Source organism: Phacochoerus africanus, chromosome 2 (genome assembly GCF_016906955.1).
Source record: "Phacochoerus africanus isolate WHEZ1 chromosome 2, ROS_Pafr_v1, whole genome shotgun sequence".
Classification (NCBI taxonomy): Eukaryota; Metazoa; Chordata; class Mammalia; order Artiodactyla; family Suidae; genus Phacochoerus; species Phacochoerus africanus.
Window position 1 is genome coordinate 273,402,654 of NC_062545.1, and position 22,204 is coordinate 273,424,857.

At 57.6% G+C, this 22,204-nt stretch overlaps 2 protein-coding genes across 4 annotated transcripts; one reads left to right on the top strand and one right to left on the bottom strand.

The window, feature by feature from the left end:
- Positions 1-1,347: 1,347 nt before the first annotated feature.
- C2H9orf50 (chromosome 2 C9orf50 homolog) lies at positions 1,348-9,113 on the bottom strand. Its single transcript, XM_047769297.1, has 7 exons — positions 8,600-9,113; positions 8,241-8,328; positions 8,024-8,140; positions 5,082-5,242; positions 2,273-2,375; positions 1,906-2,062; positions 1,348-1,580 (listed from the first exon to the last, which is right to left on the bottom strand). Exons 1-7 carry the CDS (start codon positions 9,111-9,113, stop codon positions 1,476-1,478), a joined length of 1,245 nt encoding a protein of 414 aa, XP_047625253.1. The 3' UTR covers positions 1,348-1,475.
- Positions 9,114-12,970: 3,857 nt separating this feature from the next.
- NTMT1 (N-terminal Xaa-Pro-Lys N-methyltransferase 1) lies at positions 12,971-22,099 on the top strand. 3 transcript variants are annotated; one of them, XM_047768650.1, is made up of 4 exons: positions 12,971-13,135; positions 19,177-19,389; positions 20,146-20,398; positions 21,182-22,099. In XM_047768650.1, the coding sequence occupies exons 2-4, from the start codon at positions 19,228-19,230 to the stop codon at positions 21,436-21,438; spliced, it is 672 nt and encodes a 223-aa protein (XP_047624606.1). In that variant the 5' UTR covers positions 12,971-13,135; positions 19,177-19,227; the 3' UTR covers positions 21,439-22,099. The 3 variants fall into 3 exon arrangements, with proteins under 3 accessions (XP_047624606.1, XP_047624609.1, XP_047624607.1); XM_047768651.1 differs by lacking the exon at positions 12,971-13,135 and adding an exon at positions 13,201-13,446; XM_047768653.1 differs by lacking the exon at positions 19,177-19,389.
- The last annotated feature ends 105 nt before the right edge of the window (positions 22,100-22,204 follow it).

Sequence of the window (22,204 nt, forward strand, 5' to 3'; positions counted from 1 at the left end):
AAAGCGAGAAAGGGAATCTGGGGGTCGGGGGAGCCCCTCCTCCCAACTCCCGAGGCCCGGCCTTGAACTCGGGCAGGTGGAAGGAGGCGGCGCGGCGCGGGACGGGAGACACCGGCGCAGCGAGAGGGGAAAAGTTTCCGACCCTTTAGCAAGAGGCTGAGAAGTTTCGGCCGCGCGGAGCGGCGTCAAAGCCAGGCCAACACTGCCCCCGCGTGGGCGCGGCGCGGCGCTGCAGCCGGTGGCCGGCTTGGGGTCCCCCGCGGCCCTGCAGGGGAAACTGAGGCTCAGAGAGGGCGAGGGGGGCGCTGTGCAAAGCCACGGGGAGGAGATGCAGTAGAATCAGGCCTCCTCTGGTACCCGCGGGCTCTCTAAGAAATAGAAATACCGGGCGGGAGCGGCGGGGAGCATCGCGGAAGTCAGGGGATTGAAATCCCACTCCAGTCCTCAGTGAAGGGGTGTGGTAGCACTGCCCCAGGGTTTGCAGATCTTTAGCCTTTGTTTTGGAGCCATGGAACCCCTTCAAAACAGGCCTCCCCCATCCACAACCTGTTCTGGCCCTAACATCCCCTGGGCCCATCCAGCCCAAATCCCACCCTTTCCTATTCAGGGCCTTGTCTGGATGTGGATTCCGTGGTTGTTTCCTCACTGCCCAGGAGGTGGCGATAAAGACCTCGATCCTGGGCTGGGCGAGGGGTTGGAGCCAAAGAGCTGCTGAGAAGAGAGGCGGGGGCCGTCAAGCTTTGCCCAGCAGTTGGAATGCGGGTGCGTGGCAGGTTCAAACCCGGCAGACAGGCGAATGGGGGCAGCACTGCTGGGTCCGTGCAGCGGTCAGATAAACCCCAGGCAGTTCCTTGTCTTTGGTCACCTCCTGATAGGACTCTTAGACATTGCCTGCCTCACAGCACTCCCCCATCCTCTGCCCCACATAGAAGAGAAACATCTGGCACTCGCCTACCCAGATGCTTGCCCTCCAGACCAGATGGTGAGAACCTGGCCTGGGGAACGTGAGACAAATGTTTGTCCCTTGGGTCAGAATCTGGATGCTCTCACCCCACGGGGTAGTCAGCAAGCAGCCTTTGGTTCTAGTCAAAGATGGTGGCTGGGGTGGAGGAGTCAGGCCAGGTCGGTGCCTGCTTCAGGTTCGGGCTGATCTAGGGTGACAGAGGCTTGGTCCCAGGTATGAGGTGGGTGGCAGGGTCTCCCACCTCCCAGAAGAGGGGCTCACTGGAACAAGCCTGACCCTTGAAGACGCCTTGCCTCCACCCCTCAGCTTCATCTCAGCTGTGACTCTGCCCCTTCCCTCCCCCTGGGGTCCAGGACCCCTGAAGACCAGAAACCAAGCACCTGGACAGGCTTGTAGGGGGAGACCTGGCAGCAGGTCCCAGCCACCTGGGATGTGCGTTTATTTGTGGGTCAGGGAAGGCCTCTCCTCACCCCCGCCCATGGCCATGCCTGGGCTTGGGCCCAGCAGCCATTCACCTCCGAGTGCGGCGTGATGCGGAAGGCAGGAGGAGCTGGTACCCCTTCGGGCGGCCTCGTTTCAGGACCGTGTGCAAGACCAAGCTGGGCAGGAAGGACTCCTAGAGCCAGAAGGAGGACCAGCTGGGGGTTTGGGGGGCCTCTGGTCAGGATCTGGGGTTCCCTGGGCCCAGGGGGGGTTCTACACTGCAGCTCCAGGGGGTAAGGACCTCAATCAGCCCCATTTTACAGATGTAAAAACTGACGGGCAAAGAGACCCCCACCACTGGCAATGAGGAGCTGGGATCTGAACCCAGGCAGCCCAGCCCGAGGGCCTACCCCTTAGCCGACCACACACTGGGGCTTTACTCAGAGCCCCAGCCACCCCACTGAGCACCCCCAGCCCAGGCAGGGGCTCCAGGTGGCTGGCTGCCAGCAGTTGCTCACCAGCTTCTGGGTCCAGGAAAAGGGTGATTTCTCCATCTGCTCCAGGAAGGTTTTGAGGTCTCCCCGCTGTCTCTGGGCAGTGGCCCTGGGGATGAAGGGCAGGTGGCTGTTCGTGCAGGTGTCCTCAGAGAGGTGGTCCTTTGGCTCCAGGGTGGACCTGAGGGGGACAGGAGCCCATGAGCTTCGAGGACCCTGGGTCCCAGGTCCACCCTGGCCAGCGGGGCCCTAGAGGGCGCAAACACTGGGGGACAGGGAGGCTCACAGGGTGAGCAGACATGTCAATCCCGACCCCTCCCCGCAAGCTTCACAGGCCAGGCAAGTCCCAGCCGAATGAGCTGGCCATGCTCTCCCCTTGGCCTTGGCGTACAGGGCTTTGGGCAAACTCTCCAGCCATCGCCCGACACTGCCAAACACCCGCTCCGATGCTGCTGACCGGCCGGCTGGCCTGTTCCCGGGGATGCCCTGCCGGACTGAAAGAGAGAGGGCACAGGTCAGACCTCAACCCAGGCGGGGGCGCCTGTACCACCCGCTCCCCGCTCCCTCCTCCCTCTGGCTGGCAAGACCGGGCAGAGCCTGATCTCCATGGCAACCCAAGGCTCCCCAGCGCCTTCTGGCTGCCTCCAGAGAAAGAAGGCTTGGGTTTTAAAACTATTTTGCTTGACTGTTTTTGCCTTTATTTATTTTTTATTTTTATTTATTTATTTATTTTGTCTTTTTGCCTTTTCTAGGGCCGCTTCCCGCGGCATACGGAGGTTCCCAGGCCAGGGGTCCAATCAGAGCTGTAGCCACCGGCCTACACCACAGCCACAGCAACGCGGGATCTGAGCCACGTCTGCAACCTACCCCACAGCTCATGGCAATGCCGGATCCCTAACCCACTGAGCAAGGCCAGGGATTGAACCGCAACCTCATGGTTCCTAGTTGGATTTGTTAACCACTGTGCCACGACGGGAACTCCATTTTTTTTTTTTTTGGTATTATTTTTTATTAAAAAAAATTTTTTTTCTTTTTAAGGCAGCACCTGCGGCATATGGAAATTCCTGGGCTAGGGGTCCAGTCCGAGCTGCAGCTGCCGGCCTACACCACAGCCACAGCAATGCAGGATCCGGGCTGCATCTGTGACATACACCACAGCTCATGGCAGCACCAGATCCTTAACCCACTGAGCGAGGTCAGGGATCGAACCCGCATCCTCATGGATACTATTTGGGTACTTAACCTGCTGAGCCACAATGGGAACTCTTGTTTGGTTTTTTTTTGGGTTTTTTTTGGTCTTTTTTTTTTGTTGTTATTGTTGTTGTTGTTGCTATTTCTTGGGCCGCTCCCGCGGCATATGGAGGTTCCCAGGCTAGGGGTTGAATTGGAGCTGTAGCCACCGGCCTACGCCAGAGCCACAGCAACTCGGGATCCGAGCCGCGTCTGCAACCTACACCACAGCTCACGGCAATGCCGGATCGTCAACCCACTGAGCAAGGGCAGGGACCGAACCCGCAACCTCATGGTTCCTAGTCGGATTCGTTAACCACTGCGCCATGACGGGAACTCCGGGAACTCTTGTTTTGGTCTTTATTATCCAAGCTGTGCCCTCACAACCACTCCTGCTCCAGCTCCAAATGGGCCCCCTTTCCCATGGTGGGAAGACCAGTCACCCCACCGTGGAAATCCGAGATGATGCTGAGAATCCTCCAGGGCTGGGGAGTCTTTGCAGTCCAACAGCTGCCCCTCCAGCTGGTCAGGAACCCCGAATCCCCCAGGGTGGAAAGGGCTGGGAAGCAGCTGGCCGAGCCCCACTCTGATGCCCAGGGTGGGGTGGGGTGGGGCATGACCGCAGCCCCTGTGTCCAGTGGATGACCAGGAAGTGTCTCCCATGCCGGTGCCAACTGCTGTTTCCAAGAAGTCTTTTTCTTTTCTTTTTCTTTTTTTTTTTTTTAGGGCTGCACCGCAGCATATGGAGGTTCCCAGGCTATGGGTCCAATCGGAGCTACAGCTGCCGGCCTATGCCAGAGCCACAGCAACACGGGATCCGAGCCGTGTCTGCGACCTACACCAGAGCGCACAACGCCGGATCCTAAACCCACTGAGCGAGGCTAGGGATCGAACCCGCAACCTCATGGTTCCTAGTCGGATTCGTTTCCACTACGCCGTGACGGAAACTCCAAGAAGCTGTTTTCTGAGGGTACCCCCTTTCCTTCGATTCCCAGGGAGACCCAGGGGTACTTGGGTTTTCCTTCTTGGCTGCTGTGTCATCTGCTCTCCGGCCCTTGGCTTCTTCCCATGGCACAAGCGGAAGTCACGTCGGGCCAAGTTGCGCTCCCACCTCCAATTCCTGTGGCCCTATGGGGGCAGGATTGGGCTCCTCCTGAATGGGCCAAGGTCCTGGATTTTGAGGGCTTTCCCCCAGCGCGGCTTTGGGGCAGCCGTTCCCTGAGAGTGCACACAGTTGGTGCTTAATAAATAGATGAGGCCACTGGAAGGCTGGACCCTGAGAAGAGAAGGGCCCAGGCAGATGGCAAAAGGGGGCCTTGGTAAAGGTCACACCAGAGCAAGGACCCGTACTCTTCCTCACTGCCACCTGCCACCCACTTCAGAAAACACTGGAAACTGGGCCAAAACGGACCCTCGCACATCTGACCCCGAAGAACCGAAAGCAAAGTTCCGCCCTGGGAACCTGGGTCTAATGGTTGGTTCCCAGCTTCTTTGCCAGACCAGGCGGTGCTGGCCTTCCCTAGAGGCGTGGTCTTCTGGAACTTTCGGGACAGCTCCTCAGCCAGGCCCCTGAGACCTGCCTCCATGGGTGGGGAAAAGATGCTTCTCCGTAGGTGGGGCCAGACGTGGGTTGCTGTGGGTGCTGGTTCCAGGGTGGGCAGCTGTGGTGTGTGGGACCCCTTGGCAGCCAGAGACCCTTCCATGGTAGCCAGGCCTGGGCAGCCACTGTTGCCTGGGCCACAACTGCAGCTGCTTTCGGGCGCCATCTGCCTGGGGACACCTCTGCTGCTGGACCTCAGACCCTCTACTTGGGCCTTGAAGGTCACCCCTCGCAGCCTGGAGGCCAGTTCCAGAGCCTGCTCTACAGAGTCAGGGCCTCTTGGCCTTTGCAGGCCGGCCCCCAGCTCCCAGGACCCAGGTCCACAGCCTCTGCTTTGGAACATTCTCGATCCTCACGCTTGTCTGCTCACCTGCACAGCTGCGCTCCCAGTAGCGCAGCGCTGTGTCCCGGAGCGTCTCGTCCGCGAACCGCACTCGGAAAGGGCAGCACCGCCTGCGGTGCCCAGAACCTTCCCCCGAGGAGTTGTGGGTGAGCACGGCCTTGAGCTTGGGGGCCTGTGTAGCGTGGGGCCTGCTGAGACAGGTGAGAGGGGCAGGGGAGGGCCAGAGCCTGAGCCCCCAGGCTCCCCAGGCCACCCCCCAAGAGCACACATCCCCCAGACCAGAGCTGGCTGTGGGATCCTGACAACCACAGCTGGCCTTTGCTGAGCTCTTCCTGCCCACCGGGCAACACGCCAGCCCACCCAACCCACACAAACCCTATGAAACATGATTCTCATTCCCATTTTACAGATGAGAAAACTGAGGCACAGATTTTTGGTTTGGTTTTGGGAGCTGCACCTGCGACATGTGGAAATTCCTGGGGCAGGGATCAAACCTGAGCCACCGCAATGACAGCGCCAGATCCTTAACCTGCTGCGCCAAGAACTTTGCACCAAAGTTTTTTTTGTTTTGTTTTGTTTTTTAGGGCTGCATCCATGGCACATGGAGGTTCCCAGGCTAGGGATCCAATCAGAGCTACAGCTGCCAGCCTACACTACAGCCCCAGCAATGCAGCATCTCTGCCACGTCTGCAACTTATGGCACAGCTCACGGCAATGCTGGATCCTTAGCCCACTGAGTGAGGCCAGGAATCGAACCCGCAACCTCATGGTTCCTAGTCGGATTCATTTCCTGATGGGAACTCTGAAATTGTTCTTATCATCGTCAACTTCAGTTATCCCCCTTCCCAGCTGGGAAGGAAGCACCCTCAAGTCTCCGTTTTAGGGTTTTCCCTTTTAAATTATGTCCTGTGCATTGGAGGCGTGATAATAGGACCCTTATGAGAGTTTGGTGAGTATTAAACGATTAATGTGAGGCACTGGTACAGGGCCTGTCAAGGGGCCTGTGCTCAGTAAAGGGCATCTGTTATTGTTACACTCATTGCTATGTTACAAATTTCAGCCACCAAGGCAAGGCTGCAAGAGGGCCAGCTTGATCCATCCATGGCTGCTCTGTTATTCAGAAATGCCATATTCAGGAGTTTCCATTATGACTCAGTGGGTTAAGAACCTGGCACAGTGCCCATGAGGATGCAGGCTCGATTCCTGGCCTCGCTCAGTGGGTTAAGGATCTGGCATTGCCCTGAGCTGGGGTGTAGGTCACAGACGTGGCTCGGATCCCGCGTGGCTGTGGCTGTGGTGTAGGCAGACAGCTGGCTGTAGCTCTGATTAGACCCCTAGCCTGGGAACTGCCATATGCTGAAGGTAGGGCCCTAAAAAGCCAAAAAAAAGAGGAAATGCCTAGTTCAATCTTAAGTTCATGCATACCAATATGTCTGCCTCCATTTATCCAACCACATCTTTATAGCCACGTGGACACAGAAGGGTCCCTTTTCATAAGCCCACTAAAGAGCCAGGCAGCCAGGAGATGGCCAAGATGGGGTTGGCTACAGGCCCGGAGACCTGGGTACCCAACAGGTGTCTGCTCAGCACAGGCCTGAGTGGCACTGGCCTCGGGACCAGACAAAGGCTCGCTCCAGCTCTGCCCACTGGCCTGAAATCTCAGCTTCTCCTCTCTAAGGCTGCTGGAGCCTATTCTAATGCAGCCTGGGGTCCCCAGCAGGGCCCACCCTGGAATCCCACACACTGTAAGGTGCTCAGGAATTAGCTCCTAAACGTAAAGCACTGAAAGCGTTCATCACTGCCGTGGCTTCCATTTGAGATAATGAGTTCCATGCGTTCATTATTACAGCTCATGAGGAGTAGTATGCTTATTTGGTCTGAGAGCCTTAAAGTTCCTAGGTGGGCAAATCACTGACTCTAATCCGTCAGTGGAGTCTGGCTGGAGAACTGTGTCAGGAAGGGTTCTGAGGCTCAGAGAGGGGAAATTGCTGGGAGCAACTAGTACTGTCTGCGATGGGTCCAGGATAAGGAGGAATGGCCGGTCTGTCACGAGTTACTCTCCCTGGTCCTTAAACCCGTGGGCGCGTATCTACTCGCCCTGCCCCCATGTTCAAGCCTGTTTTGGCTGGAGGAATTTTTTCTGGGTTCTTTCCCTGCTCCGTTAGAGCTTCAGCATCTGGGCCCAGGGGGAGCCTTAATGCCCAGGCCCTTTCTACCTTCATTCTTTATTTTATTTCTCCCAATATTTGACATATAATAAAAGCTAACGAAAGAGGAAGAAATGGATGAGTGAATGTTGGGATGGGGAAAAGGATGGAAGCATGGTAGAGGGTGGATGGATTGATGGGTGAATTAATGAAAAGGCCTTAATAGATGGACTGGATCTTAGGATGGATAGATATGTGCCTGTAGCGGGTGAATGATTAGGTAGAGGGAGCGTAGACTTACAGAGGGCTTCACGACTAGATGGATTTACAAGTGGATGGGTTGATCATTGGATTCATGGATAGAGAGACAGAACTGTGGGAGTTTGTGAACAGCTAGATGGATGGATGGATGGATGGATGGATGGATGGACAAGAGACCTCATTCATGGGTAGATGGATGGATGGAGAGGTTCCTGAATAGGTGCCAAAGACCTGGTTCACAAAGAAAAGGTATGCAAAGGTGGATGGGGGAATGGGGGGATGAATATACAAATGGACTCATAGATGAATCGTGAATGTGTTGGGAGGAGACCTAATTCATGGGTGGATGGATTCATAGATGTCGATGGATAATCCTTGAACAGGTTGGGAGAAGATCTGTTTCATGGATGGACACAGGTGGATGAATAGGTGGACAGCTGGGTAAACTCATGGGTGAGAGACAGAGGAAAGAAAAGAAGGGAAGGGATGCTTCCCCTCCCCCCACGCAGCCCCCACCCCCACCCCCGCCGCTCCCTTCTCCCCCCTTCTCCCATAACTCACTGGTTGGCCTTCTTGACAGAGGAGAATTGTGAATGACCTCTGCTGAAGGGCCCCAGGGCAGGTATCTGATGGAGCAAAATCTTCTTAAGACTATTCTTGAAGTATGAGGGCTGGCCCCTTGAAGACAAATAGGCCACACCTGGCATGAGTGGTCAGGGTCCCCCCACTGTCGGAGCATCGGTAACAGCCCGTGCCCACCAGCAGATCACTGACTTACCGCAGGTCTGGGAGGAAGGAGTAGCTGGCACCCTGAGACCTTCCGGAATGCTCTGACACACCCCTTTGATGTTGCGATGCTGAGGATGCTGGGAGCCAGGAGGAGGTGGAAATCATGAGCCTTCGCTTGGGGACAGTCCTTACTAGGCTCTTCCTGGTTGTATGACCTTGGGCCTCAGTTTACCCATCTGTACACTAGGGGCAACGGCAGCTTCGCCCTTGAGGAGTGGTTGCCAGGACTCTGCCAGGCGAACTTTACTCACGCTAGCATCCTTCTAGTCCATGTGCTGGGACCACCCCCGCCGGAAGTGACTCGGCCCCGCCCTCGCCCCGCCCCCTGGGGGCCCGTAGGGGCCTCACTCAGTGGCTGCGGCTGCTCAGCACAGGCATACTCCGCCCGGAGCTGGTGCAGGAACTGCCGGAACCCGCCCCTTAGCCGGGAGCCCAAGGAGTCGGGGGTCTCACTGGCCGAGCCCCCGAGGGGGTCCTCCCACGGTCCAGGCGCAGAGCGCCGGGTCGCGGGTTCCCGGGGCTCGCCGGCCAAGAGCAGGGGCGGCAGCAGCAGCGACCTCAGCCCCGTCCGGGTGCGCGCCGCCCTCTGGGCCACGGTGGGCAGGACAGGCAGGTGTAGCCGGCGGCGCCTGGCGCCCACAGCGGGATCTGAGTGCGAGGAATCACACCCCAGGTCCTGCCACCACTCGGCGCCGCCCTCCGAAGCCCTCGTGCTCCCCGAAGCCCCCGCGCGAGACGCTGCTCGGAGCTCAGGCAGAAGCAGCGCGGGCAGCAGCGGGTCTCTCCTTGTGCGATCGCCGCCGCCGGGGAGCCCCTCGGGCGCCACCTGCTGGGCCCAGGAACTGGGGTGCCGCCGGGGCATGTCTGGCCCTGCGCTCAACTCAGGGCATCCTCACGCCAGTGGGGACGAGAGGTGCCGTGTGAAGTGGAGAGGAGGGCATAGACCAGCCCGCAGGCCATAGCGCCCAGGGCGGGGCAGTGTGGCTTGGGGGGGACCACCGCTGGCTCGCCAGACAATAAGTGGCTTCAGGCTACAGCACCCCGATCCTCTGTTTCCTCACCTGAAAAAACGGTGACGGTGAGAGGACCCACCTTTTTGAGTTGCTGTGACGTTGAAATGAGCGAGCACGTGTAAATGGCTTAGAACAGCGCCAGGCACGTTGTACTGCTCAGCAAAGACTAGCTACCGTCATCATCATCATTATTATTATTTAAAAATTGTTATTGTTATTTGTCTGCGTTTCTCTACTTATCAGCTGTACCCTCGGGCAAGCCAATTAATTAAGCTTCTCTCAGTGCTCTCATCTGTGGAATGGGGATAGATAACCAGAGCCTGAATCTTTGTGCCTGAAACAGCACCACGTGGTAGAGAGCGCTTAGCACTTGCAAAGTTCAACCTGCTGTTACTGTTATTAGTGCTCCCTTGGGAACTGGGAAACCTGGAACCAGCTTGAAAGGGTGACCTGCCCTGCAGCTGCCCAGTCCCGCTGGAGCCCCAGAGCGCCTTGGATGGGAGCTTGTTGAAAATACAGATGCCCCAGCTTCTGACTCACCAGGTCTGGGGTGGAACCAAGACACATTTTTTGGACAAGCTCCTCTTTTGGGAGACAGAGCCCCAGACCCTGGCCCCAGCATCTGACACTGGGGTCTCAGAACCTGCTTCCCCCCACCACACCACATCCCCAGAGGGTCAGCTCTGAGCTGGTTCCTTGTGTCATACTCACCCTAGTGGGGCTTTGGGGAGGGGCCAGGGACAGTCCCCTGAAATTAGAGCCCCCTAACAGGTGGGCTGGTCCTTGGGAGAGCCCATTTTCCTGGCCTGGTTCCTCTGTTGGCCCCTCCAGGCTGCCTCCATGGCCTCTTCAGGGTCACTGTGGTCCGCCCCAAGGCCAAATGGCCACTGAGGCTGGGGGCAGAGGGCGGGGCTGCTGTGCTCAGGATGCCAAGGCTGCTGTCATAAGGGGCTGTGAGACTCCTGGCCGAGGCAGCCAGGCCCAAGCCAAGGATGAAGAGCCCAGGGCTCCACTATCCCCTCTGGATCCAGGAGGCTCAGATGGGTCATGTTTGGGTAGGGTGGCTCTGGAAATGAAACATCCACTGGAAGTTTGGGGAGTAAGAATGCAGTGGGCCTCCGGAAACTAAAAGAACCAGTTTTGAGGAGTTCCCATTGCGACTCAGGGGGTTGAGAATTTAGCACATTGTCCATGAGGATGTGGGTTCAATCCTAGGCCTCGCTCCATGGGTTAAGGATCTGGCATTGCAGTGAGCTGTGGTATAGGTTGTATATGTGGCTCTGATTTGACTCCTAGCCTGGGAACCTCCATATGCCATGGGAGTGGCCCTAAAAGGCAAAAAACAAACAAACAAAAAACACCCAACAGAAACACTGCACTCTGCTTCTACTTGCTATGTGATGCTGCATAAGCCTCTCCTTTCTCAGGCTCCATGGTAAGACGGACTGCTGGGCCCCACCTGTGACTCTTGGCTGGGAGGGGCCAGGGATGAACCTGGTATGGTGAAACTGGAGTAGGGGGACAAGGGTGGTTTGGACGTCATTTCACTGGCCTGGTATGATTTTGCAATTTGAAAATGAAAAAAAAAAAAAAAAGGCTTTGGAATTCAAATGACAAGATGTCTGCCTGGAAGGAAACATCACAGACAATGTATTTTGTTTTCTGTAAACATTTCCTTATCCAGGGATGGAAGAGCCTGCCTCCTTGGGACGTTAGAATATAGAGTAAGGAAGGTGAGATATTTCCCTTTCTTTCTTTCTTTCTTTCTTTCTTTCTTTCTTTCTTTCTTTCTTTCTTTCTTTCTTTCTTTCCTTCCTTCCTTCCTTCCTTCCTTCCTTCCTTCCTTCCTTCCCTCCTTCCCTCCCTCCCTCCTTCCTTCCTTTTTTCCTTTTCTTTTTAGGGCCACACCTGCAGCGTACAGAGGTTCCCAGGCTAGAGGTCGAATCGGAGCTGTAGCTGCCGGCCTGCACCACAGCCACAGCAACACAGGATCCAAGCCGAATCTTCAAACTACACCACAGCTCAAGGCAACACTGGATCCTTAACCCATTGAGTGAGGTCAGGGATTGAACCCTCGTCCTTTTGGATACTAGTTGGGTTCGTTTCTGCTAAGCCATGATGGGAACTCTGAAAAATTTTCATATTCATTCTAAGGGTACGTGAGTTTTTAAAAAATAGGTGAGGAATACCACACTACCTAGATGATTTATAAGAAGCCCAGATTCTAGCTCATATATGCTGCAAACATTTATTGAGCAACTATATGCGTAAGGCTTGGGAAGTCAGAGATGCAAGAGGCTTTTTTTTTTGGGGGGGGGTTTTGCTTTTTAGAGCTGCACCCACAGCATATGGAGGTTCCCAGGCTTGGGGTCGAATCGGAGTTACAGCTGCTGGCCTACACCACAGCCACAGCAACACAGGATCCGAGCCACGTCTGTGACCTACACCCAGCTCATGGCAATGCCTGATCCTTAACCCACTGAGCGAGGCCAGGGATTGAACCTGCATCCTCATGGATACTAGTCAGATTCATTAACCCCTGAGCCACGATGAGAACTCTGCGAGAGGCTTTTTGAGGTCAGCAGGCTGGCCAGACCCGGAAAGGCCTTGGAGTCCAGGTGTGGGGAAGGAAGTTTTCCATCAACAGGAGAGAAAGGTAGGGGCGGGTTTTAAGGCACCCCTAAAAGAGCTGGGCTCAGAGCTGCCCCCAAAAGATTATAGACACCTCCAGCAACTGAGATTATCTAAGATTTATCCACTTGCCGTAGAGACATGGAAAATGAAGCTTGGGAAAGAGCCCAGGCCAAGGGAACCAAATCAAATCCAGAGTTCCCTAGAGAGGATGCCAAATAACACGGACAGATGTGGGGGACTCAAAACCAGGTTGAGGCTTTTCAGTGTACCGTACCCCCATCAACCCTTTCACTTCATTAGAGCAAGCATACTTTCAGCACCTCCTATGTGCAACACCCAGAGGAAGGCACTGTAAATCTAAGATAAAATGTCAGTTTAGGAAAAAAAGACTATGGTGAATATTGTGAATATTATGACATAGATGAATATTATGATGAAAATTATGGATCAGTTTCTATTTATTGAGACTTCACGCCAAGCACAGAGGTGAGCCCTTGACACAGGGTATCCCACACATTTAACCCTCAGAGTCCTGGAAGGTGAGTAATTATTCCATCTATCTGGCAGAAGGGGATTAAGCCTTGAATAAGGCTTTTTCTCCCTCTTTTTACCCAGTGGAAAACCCATAGAACGTTCGGTTTTTTAAAAGTCCAGCCATGGAGTTCCTGTCGTGGCTCAGTGGTTAAGGAATCCGACTAGGAACCATGAGGTTGCGGGTTCGGTCCCTGGCCTTGCTCAGTGGGTGAAGGATCCGGCGTTGCGGTGAGCTATGGTGAAGGTTGCAGACGCGGCTTGGATCCCGCTTTGCCGTGGCTGTGGCATCGGCCAGAGGCTAGAGCTCCAAGTAGACCCCTAGCCTGGGAACCTCCATATGCCGCACGTGCGGCCCTAAAAAGACCAAAAAAAAAAGTCCAGCCTTGCTACCAAATGAGCTGGTGCGCAAGATGGAAGCGGGAACAGAGTGGGTGCTGCGGCTCTTTAAGGAGGCAAATCTCAAGTGAGGGTAGGATCACACGGGGCGGGGCAAGCCAATCGTGGGGCGGGCCTCTCGGAGGCCCCGCCCCAACACCCGGAAGTGACGTAAGCGGACAAAGGCGGTGCGCGCCGCGAGGTGTCGCTTCTGACCCGAGTCTGACGGATCCGGCCGTGGGCTTCTGGGGTGCTCACCCCTGCTGCCGCCTCCTTCCCTTCCTGTTTCTCGTCCTCTTCTCCCGGGTCCCGGGAGCCCCCGCCCGGGGTGAGTAGCGCGAGGGGGAGCGGGAGCGGCGGCCGCCGGCAGAGGGGAGGCTCCGGCACCCAACTGCCTCGGCGCCCTGAGTCCCCGGCTCGCCACGTGACCCAGGCGCGAGCCGGCTGGGCCCCACGTGCGCGCTCCTAGGCGGTGTCTGGGCTCCGGGTGTGCAGTGAGGAAGGCCGAGGCCCCCCGAAGCCTGGGCAGGACACTCCCCCACGCCGGCCCCCGCCGCACCAAGCCCCTTTCCCGCCCTGAGCCTCACTTTCCCCTGTGAGAAACGGGGGGTAAGGAGGGCACTTTCCTGAAACCGAGGGGTAAGGCGAGCACCCGCTGGGAGGGTGGGCGCGAGGATTCAGTAAACTGCTCAGCTCCGAGCCGAGCACAGCTTAGTGCCCGTCACATGGGAGTTGCTATCATAGTTCACTTTGGACTCGACCCCAGTCACGGCTCAGCATAGGCGCCGCTCGAAAGACAGCCGGCCGCCAAGAGCCCTTGAAGCCAAGGTCAGCCCGTGGACAGAGAGGCTGCCATATCAGAAGGCCCAGGCTTGGCTGCCCGTCGACTGTGTGGACTCTCCGTCTGTACAATAAGGGGTAGAAACAGCTAGTGTCCGAGGTCCTGCGGGTGGGGCTGGGCAGTACTGCTCGCGTCTGGTTGTATAGAATCTGCTCAGTGAGATGGGATGAAACCCTGAGGGGACCAGGGCCTTGACCGGGGTTAGAAGTCTCCTTGGTCTGGTTTCCTGTGTGTGTGCCCCACCCCATTAGTGGAATGGGTTTTTTCTCTGTAAACTAGGGGAGGCAGCAGGGTTGGAGGTATGTGTAGCTGGCTTTGGTGGAGACCAGAAGCCACAGAGTCACAAAGATAGAGTCTCCCAAACCTGCAGTGTTTCTGTGCTTAGGTGGATTGGCTGAGCTGCCAAGTCCACTGGATTCACCACCCTGTGTAACAGTAATAATCCTGGAGGTTTGGCCAACTCTCTAAGGTTTAGAGGGCCTTTCGGTGTATTTTCTTCTTAGATCTTCACACATGGCAAAGAGAATTGATGAGAATCTCAATTGACAGTTTTAAGTGTGAGATTAATATGTGCCGAGCAGTGCGTGGATCCCTTTATGCTTTTGTATCTGCATTTAATCATCACAGCCTTCCTATAAAGTCTGTAATGCTATTCCCATTTTATAAATAGAGACACTGGAGTTCCCTGGTGGCTCAGTGGGTTAAGGATCTGGTGTCATTGCTGCTGTGGTGCAGTTTCCATCCCTGGCCTGGGAACTTTTGTAAGCCACCAGTGCAGCCCCCCCCCAAAGACACTTAACAAAGGTGTTGTCTTATCTCAGCTTACACAGCTGATGAGAAGCAGAGCCAAGATTCAGACCTGGTTTGTTCGATTCCATCAGAGCCTTTTTTTTTTTTTTTTGTCTTTTTAGGGCTGCACCCATGGCATATGGAAGTTAAGGGTCAAATCGGAGGGTGTAGCTGCCAGCCTACATCACAGCCACAGCAACTCGGGATCTGAGCCACGTCTGTGACCTACACCACAGTTCACGGCAATGCCAGATCCTTATCCCACTGAGTGATGCCAGGGATCGAACCCGCATCCTCATGGATACTAGTCGGGTTCATTACTGCTGATCCACGATGGGAACTCCAGAGCCTTGTTTTTTAAACACCCCCACCTCCCTGTTTTTTGGGGGGGGTCTTCCTTGCTCTCTCCCTCCCTCCTTTTTTCATAGACCACCCGGCCATTCTCCTAAGTCCAACTGCTGGCCGCACAGATCCAGGGACGGGCCCTGTCCGGGAGGGTGCAGGAGGGGAGCGGTAACTCCAGGCAGGCTCCTGCCTGCTGTTGCTTCCAGGCTTTTTCGTGGAGACTGTAAACAGGGGATGGGATGAGCCCACAGAGCCTCGTCCTTGCATCCTGTGTGGCTGCCGGGCTGTCCCCCGAACACCTTGGAGGGGAGGGGGAGGTGGCCGTGAAGGATGCGCAGTCTCCTCGCTGCGGAGCGCAGGTTCACCGTGAGCAGAGGGTCTCTCTCCTGCAAGCCGGCCTAGATGCACCCAAAGCCAGACTGTGCCCAGGCCCCTACCCCATCCCTGCAGCCACGCGGCTCCTCCATGTGGCCTGGACTGAGTGAAGGAGGACCTCCTGTGGTTTGACTGACACCCCGCTGTTCCCTCTGACTCCTACGGACCGCCTGCCCACCCAAGTCTGGACCCCAGGAGGCGCAGTGTAGACAGGGCCCCAGGAGGCACATTTACTACTGAATCTAAGCTGTTAGAGCAAATGTCAAAGTTATACTTGCCGTTTCCCAGCCTAGATGTGCCTCCCCTGGCTTGTTCTAGAATCTTCCTGTAAGCGGAATTCTTGTAAATTAGATTATTCAGGGGACCTTGACCTTTAAGGGAATCATTTTACAATATGATTTTGGTAAAGCAAAAAGTTACATTGTCAGTAGGGGGCTTCAGTGTTACTGGGTTTAAACGGCTAGGTTTTTGTCTGTAGGATTTTCTGGAAAGTGCGGGGTGACTAGCTGTACACGGGTCTTGCTTGGATTCATTCAGCAGCCGGTTAGTAGACACTCCTCTTGTGTCAGGTGTGAGACTGTGGTGTGTGAGGTCGTGTCCTTGTCCTCAGAACGCTTGCCTCCGGGGGGAGGCAGGCAGGCGGGCCCAGTACAGCCCCATTGGTATCTGGCCCCAGGTTTAGTCTGTTGCTCGCTTGGAAGGGAACGTTGTGTTGAATGCCCGTAGGCTACGTGGGATGCGGGAGAAATCCAGTGATTCATCTCCGGGTGTCGCCACTGCTTTCGGAGGGGCTCCCGGCCCACTGGGGAGAGAGATGGGGATACCAAATCAGAAGTTTGTCAAGCCTGGTGGGCAGTCGGTGACAGGGCCGAGCACGCCCGAGCGGGAGCTCTGGTGTGGTCCTTCCTGGTCACAGGAGGGGCTTTCAGACCCCACCCAGCTCCCAAACGCAGTTAAGTTGCTTGGTGACATTCAGGCTGGTGGCCCCCTTTCCGTCAGTTCTCAGGGAGCCTACAGTGATGGCCACTCTGTCACTGCCAGCATTCCCGGCCTCTGCATCCTTTTGCGTGTCCCGTACCTCTAGGTTGAAGCAAGCATTCACGGTCATAAGCAGCTGCCCTCTCTCCCTGGAGGCGGGCAGATAGCTTCCGGTGCTGGGACCCTGGTGCGGCGACGGGGCTGCGAGCCAGGGCGGGCGACGGTGCTTAGCACCTTGGCCCCCAGCTGTTACCCCGGAGGGCTCCCGGGTGGGCGCAGGGACTGGAGCTGTCCTCGCTGTGGTCGCAAAGCCTCGTAGCCCAGCCGGGAAGTGAGCACTGTGGTCTGAACTCACCCAAGAGGGGCTGGAGCAGAGCGGACGGGTTCTCCTGCGGGTCGGACCAGTGGCAAAGTCGCAGATCTAAGGAGCACCCTGGTAGGGCATGAGGGTGCTGTCGGCTCTCTTTTGTCCCTCGGAAGGCCAGTGTGACCTTGTCCCCGGGGAAGGCGGGGGTCCCCAGAAGGAGCTAGGCCCGGGGCTGAGGAGGAGGCTCTCGCCCTCTGCCCTCCGTGTCCTGGCTGGGCCCTTGCCGATGCCCGCAGCGGCTGCCTGGGTTCCCTGGAAACGGGCTGACTGCGGCAGGAGTGGATCTGTGTCTGTGAGCAGCGTTTCTGAGTTGTTTGGCTGGGGTGGGCCTGCTGCTTCTGGAAGGTTCCTTCTCTTCCAGGACAAGCTCCGAGGACAGTCGTGGGTTGGAGGCTAGCAGCAGACGTGGTGGCAAAAGTCTTTTCTATCTGATGACTTCTCTTGAAGCTCCAAAAGCACTCCTCGCTCTCGGGGCTTTTTCAGTGTTTTGGGGACTGTCCCGGGGGCCAGGGACTTCGCAGGCTTTCAGGGGAGCACTGCAAGGGGGCAGGGCGGACCCCGGGGGGCAGAGTCCCTGTGCCGAGGGACTCCTGTGGGCTCCGTGCTGGGACGCGGTGGTGAGAGGGGCCCTGCCTCTGGGGCTTCCATCCTGGGGGAGGCCAGACAGTAAATAAGCAGCGTCGTTTCAGACAGAAACACCGTGGCGGCAGCGGCAGGGACTGGATTATGGTGCTGGCGGGGAGCACCTCAGCCAGGCCGGTCAGGGAGGCCTCTTTCAGGAAGTGACACTTAGGCTGAGACCCTGACGAGAACAAGGCCCAGGGCCGGCCAGGTGCACGGGCCTTTTGTCCTTGGGTAGGACGCCAACTGCACGTCAGCTCCCTTGGCCACCCGGGGCTGGGGGCTACCCGACTCGTTCGTTGCGAGGGTCCAGTGGCCAGGGAGCGGTGCCCAGTGCGTGTGGGCAGAGCGTGATGGCGGCCACCCCTGTGCTTTGGACTGGCGCGGCAGGTGGGGCCCCACAGCCCCTGCCCTCCAGATGCTCAGCTGCTGGGTTTCCCGTTGTTGACAGACGGACCCACAGACCCAGCCCTCTGGTGGCCTGCATATCATGCCACCTCTGCTCTGTCCTTGTCCCCAGGGCCTGGCTCCGGGATTGACTTCTCTCGGCTGCTGCCCCGCCTCCCATTCAGAAAGGACTCCTGTACCCCCTGAGTTTCTGTAGCACTTTAGTTTCTGCCTCGTGTTTTCATTGGTTCCATTTCTTCCCAGCGGGACCCTAAGCTCTCCGGGGCCGGGCTTTCTCTGGACTGGCCTCACGGCGGCCAGAACAGCCCTGCGCGTGCTGACTGCCTGTGGATGAATGCTGGTGCTGCTGGACACATAGCATCTAATGTCCCCTGCTGGCTGGAGTGGCCAGCTGGCCGGAACAGCATCACCGAACCACCCTCTGTGCCGGGCGGGGCCCAGACATGGCTTTGTCACACTCCTATCGGGGCGTCTTCTCTCGATCTTTCCCCTGCAGCCCACACAGCTGCCCACGCATCCTTCCAGAAGCACACATCTCTGGCTACTCCCTGCTTAACCTGGAGAAGTTCAAGCTTGCTGCTTGTTAGTGTGAAGTCTGAGCCAGCAGTATGTCCTGTAGGAGCCTCAGCTTCCTGCAGGCCAGGCCCCTGCAGGTGCCTGTCTTTCTGGAGCATTCTTCCTGATGGCTTAATAAACACTTCCTCGGCCTTCGTGTCAGCTGCTGGGCTACTTCCCGGGGTGTCCCCCTGACGCCCAGGCTCTGCCAGCACCTTGTACCCTCCACGGCCCTCACACGTGCCCCTGTGTCCTTGTGGCTGACCCCGTGGTTCACAGCATGGTGCCTGGCAGAGTCCAGCTCACAGGGAACAGGGACTAGATGCCGAAGTGAGCTTTTCACAGGTGTGGGGGGTGGAACGGACTTGGGCAGCCTCTGCCAGGATCTGCTGGAGTGGCCGCAGTAGGCAGCTGGGGTTCCTTGCTTTGCTTGGCTTTGCTGTAAGTGCAGACTGGGGTTCTCTGTACCCTGGGGTTGGAAGCCGCCAAGTCGGGTGTCCTGTAGAGTAAGGAAAGAACCAGAAGCCAGGTCTCTGGGTCTCCCACTCTGACGTGAAGACAGCTTTGCAAGGAGTTCCTGCTCTGCTGCAGTAGGTTAAAGATCTGGCTGTGCTGCAGCTGTGGTGGAGGTCGCAGCGCCACCTCGGATTTAGTCCCTGGCCTGGGAACTTCCATATGCCGTGGGGATGGTTGGGGGTTAAAAAAAAAAAGATAGCTTTGGGGTTCCCACAGGATCGGCGGCGTCTTGGAAGCAGTGGGACATAGGTTCAATCCCTGGCCTGGCACAGAGGGTTAAGGATCTGGCATTGCCGCAGCTGTGGCTTCCATCACAACTGCGGCTCTGGTCTGTTGCCAGCATATGGCCTGGGAACTCCATGTGCTGCAGGGCAGCCAAAACTGTATATATATAGCACATATATAGCTCTGCAAAGAGACCGAGATGCAAGATGGGAGGCACTGCCATCTGAGGGGGAGGAGCAGACTGGGGACACTGGCCATTCCTCTGCATCCGGTGGGACCATGTGACCAGCAGAAGCTGGCGGGAGTCTGGGGCCTCCATCCTGGCTGCCTCACCCCTTTTTCTATTCAGGAGGCGCCCTGCTGAGCTTGGTGCCTGAGCATAGGCGTGGCTGGTGACAGCATGACGAGCGAGGTGATTGAAGATGAGAAGCAATTCTATTCCAAGGCCGAGACGTACTGGAAGGAGGTCCCGCCCACTGTGGACGGCATGCTCGGGGGGTATGGCCACATCTCCAGCATCGACATCAACAGCTCCCGGAAGTTCCTGCAGAGGTTTCTGAGGGTAGGCAGGTCTGGTGTGCTCTCCAACAGGAGAGGGTGTGGCACAGGCGGCACCGCCTGGTCTGCGTGGGCCGCCACCTTCGCACTGCAGGGTCTCTGGTGCCCTGTCGGTGTCCACTGCCCAGGGCTCTGAGAGCTGCAGGGTGGGGGCAGCTTGCAGGCTTGGGCTCAGGGATGCAGACAGGAGCCAGAACCAGAGCCACCTTCTTGCAAAACCTTTGCACTCCTGCTCTTTGCAAGCACTTGGGCTGCAGGTGTTGGCTCTTTTGCCCAACACAGGCTCCTAGTCCCTCGCCCCTGCCACCCTCCTCTGTGCCAGGCTGGCACCTCCTCCTGGTCTCCCTTGGCAAGCGCTGAGGCTGCTGCTGGGCCTTGCTCCACCCAGCGTCTCTCCTCTGCCCGCTTCCCGTCTTCCCCGTCTGTTCACGGATGGCCGTCTTCCATCCATTCCCTGCTTGGATTCTTTTTGTTCTCTCTCCGTGGTCATTTTCACAGGTCTTAGGACCAAGAGGAGATGAACACACCTATTCACGTTCACACCTTTAAGGGGAGGTGGGCTTTTCACTCTAGAAATGTGAGACCTGGGAGAAGAATGTGCTGTGCTCACACCCACTGGCACCCCCCCACCATAGGTGCCAGCTGCCAGCCTGTGCCCAGCTCATCTCAGTAGTTCCAGGGCTCATGAGTTACGGCCTCTTGGCAGTGAGAGTCCCTCAGGCTCTCTCGCCCTCCTCACCGCCCGCCCTCTCTGCCTTAGGAAGGCCCCAACAAGACGGGGACCTCGTGTGCCCTGGACTGCGGAGCCGGCATCGGGAGGATCACCAAGCGGCTGCTCTTGCCTCTCTTTGGCGTGGTGGACATGGTGGATGTGACGGAGGACTTCCTGGTCAAGGCGAAGAGCTACCTGGGCGAGGAGGGCAAGAGAGTGAGGAACTACTTCTGCTGCGGCCTCCAGGACTTCAGCCCCGAGCCGCACTCTTACGACGTGATCTGGATCCAGTGGGTGATAGGTGAGCGTCCGGGCCCCTCCGCCGCCTCCCTGCTTGTCTGCAGTGCAGAGGCTGGGCCTCCCTGGGCCTTGGGAGCCGGGCTCCTGCGGCAGGCGGGCCGGCAGGGCTTCCTCAGTCCTCCCCTGTCCCCAGGACTCCACCTAGAAGGTTCATCTGCTTCCAGGTTTTGGTTCAACTCAATACCTACTGCAGCCCACTTTGGGGCAGTTTGTTGTTGAAGAAACTTAAATGACCAGGAACGTACTGCTTTCAGAGGGTGCAGAGGGGAGCGCTGGGAAGAGGGAAGGTTGCAGCCTCGGCGGCCTCCCCGCTGTTCACACTGAGGAAGCCCTGCTTTGCCAGCTTGTCCTCTGCACCCGCGTAGCTCCACAGCACACCCAGGGGGCTCTTCTCCACCAGGGTGGGTGGCACAGGGCTGCAGGGAACACGCTATGGTCCCTAAAAGCCTGTTTGGAGTTTTAATGCAGTGAAGGAACTCTGGTCCACTCCCCTGACCCAGGCCTGGGAGGGGCGGGTGGGTGGCATGGAGTGTAGGTGTTGAGCAGGGCCTGCACGTCCCCCGAGCAGGGCGACATCCCAGCTGCATACTCAGATTGCCCCGGGAAGGTGACTGCCGAGCCTGTTTCCTGCTGAAATGGGCTTTGGTGAAGCCCTCCGGGCTCTGGGCCAGTGGGCCCCGTGTTCAGCAGCACAGAGCAAGTGCTCAGTAAGGGGTGGACGAAAGAGACACGCGGCGCGGACGTGCCCGCCTCCTTCCCTGGTGACGGCCTCTGCCCCCCGCAGGCCACCTGACTGACCAGCACCTGGCCGAGTTCCTGCGGCGCTGCAAGCGGGGCCTGCGGCCCAACGGCATCATCGTCATCAAAGACAACATGGCCCAGGAGGGCGTGATCCTGGACGACGTGGACAGCAGCGTGTGCCGGGACCTCGAGGTGGTGCACAGGATCATCCGCCGCGCGGGCCTCAGCCTCCTGGCCCAGGAGCGGCAGGAGAACCTCCCGGACGAGATCTACCACGTCTACAGCTTAGCCCTCAGATGAGCGGGGCTGGCGGGAGCGCGGGACCAGCGGGGGCGGGGGGGGCTGGCAGTCGGGCGAGGCCCGGCAGCTCCCCGTTGATGGTTTGGGAGTGTCAGGCGAGGCCACTAAATATACCTCTGTCTGCCGTCCACTCGTCCACTCGCTAGAGAGACTCTTTTACAAAAGGCAGAACGGGACCCGGGCGGGGAGGCTGGAGGCTGGCTGGGCCACCGTGAGAGGCGGGGCCCGGGCGGCGCAGGCCCCTGGTGCTCCCCAGGTGGGACCAGTGAGCCCACCAGAGGCGGAGGGTCTTCAGGAACAGGGCCCTGCCTTCCTGCCACAGGCCCAGCTGCCTTAGGAAGAGACTACTCCTTCATTTGCTTAAGAGTTTTGCCTTGGGGCAGGAGGGGAGCTGGGCTGGTGGGGCCCGTGGCTCTCTGTACCCTCCTGGCTGCCGTGAACCCTCGTGCCACCTGCCTATGGTGCAGCTGGTGGGATGTCCACGTGCCGAGTCCTATGGAGACAGGGCCCTGGTGTCCTTGATGTGATTGTCACAGCAGCCTCTAGCAAGGGGAGAGGCCTAAAGCCTCCCTCTCGGCTGTGCCTCGTGGCTCCTCCTCGGTGGGCATTTCCAGGCAAAAATAAAAGGGTGACCCCTGTGCTGGGAGGGCCCTCGCCAGTCTGAAGTGGTGCTTTTCTTTACTGGGACAACTGCTGTGCTACTTGGCAACTGTTCTAGATGCTGCCTCTCCTCGTGCCTGCCACCTCTTCTTCTCGGCTGCCCCGG

Coding starts and splice junctions, on each gene's coding strand:
- C2H9orf50 (XM_047769297.1), bottom strand. CDS start 9,113: ATGCCCCGGCGGCACCCCAGTTCCTGGGCCCAGCAGGTGGCGCCCGAG. Junction 8,141..8,240: donor TCCTTCCTCCCAGACCTGCG/GTAAGTCAGTGA, acceptor TTTGTCTTCAAG/GGGCCAGCCCTCATACTTCA. Junction 5,243..8,023: donor TCTGTCAAGAAGGCCAACCA/GTGAGTTATGGG, acceptor CTGTCTCAGCAG/GCCCCACGCTACACAGGCCC.
- NTMT1 (XM_047768650.1), top strand. CDS start 19,228: ATGACGAGCGAGGTGATTGAAGATGAGAAGCAATTCTATTCCAAGGCC. Junction 19,390..20,145: donor TCCTGCAGAGGTTTCTGAGG/GTAGGCAGGTCT, acceptor TCTCTGCCTTAG/GAAGGCCCCAACAAGACGGG. Junction 20,399..21,181: donor CTGGATCCAGTGGGTGATAG/GTGAGCGTCCGG, acceptor TGCCCCCCGCAG/GCCACCTGACTGACCAGCAC.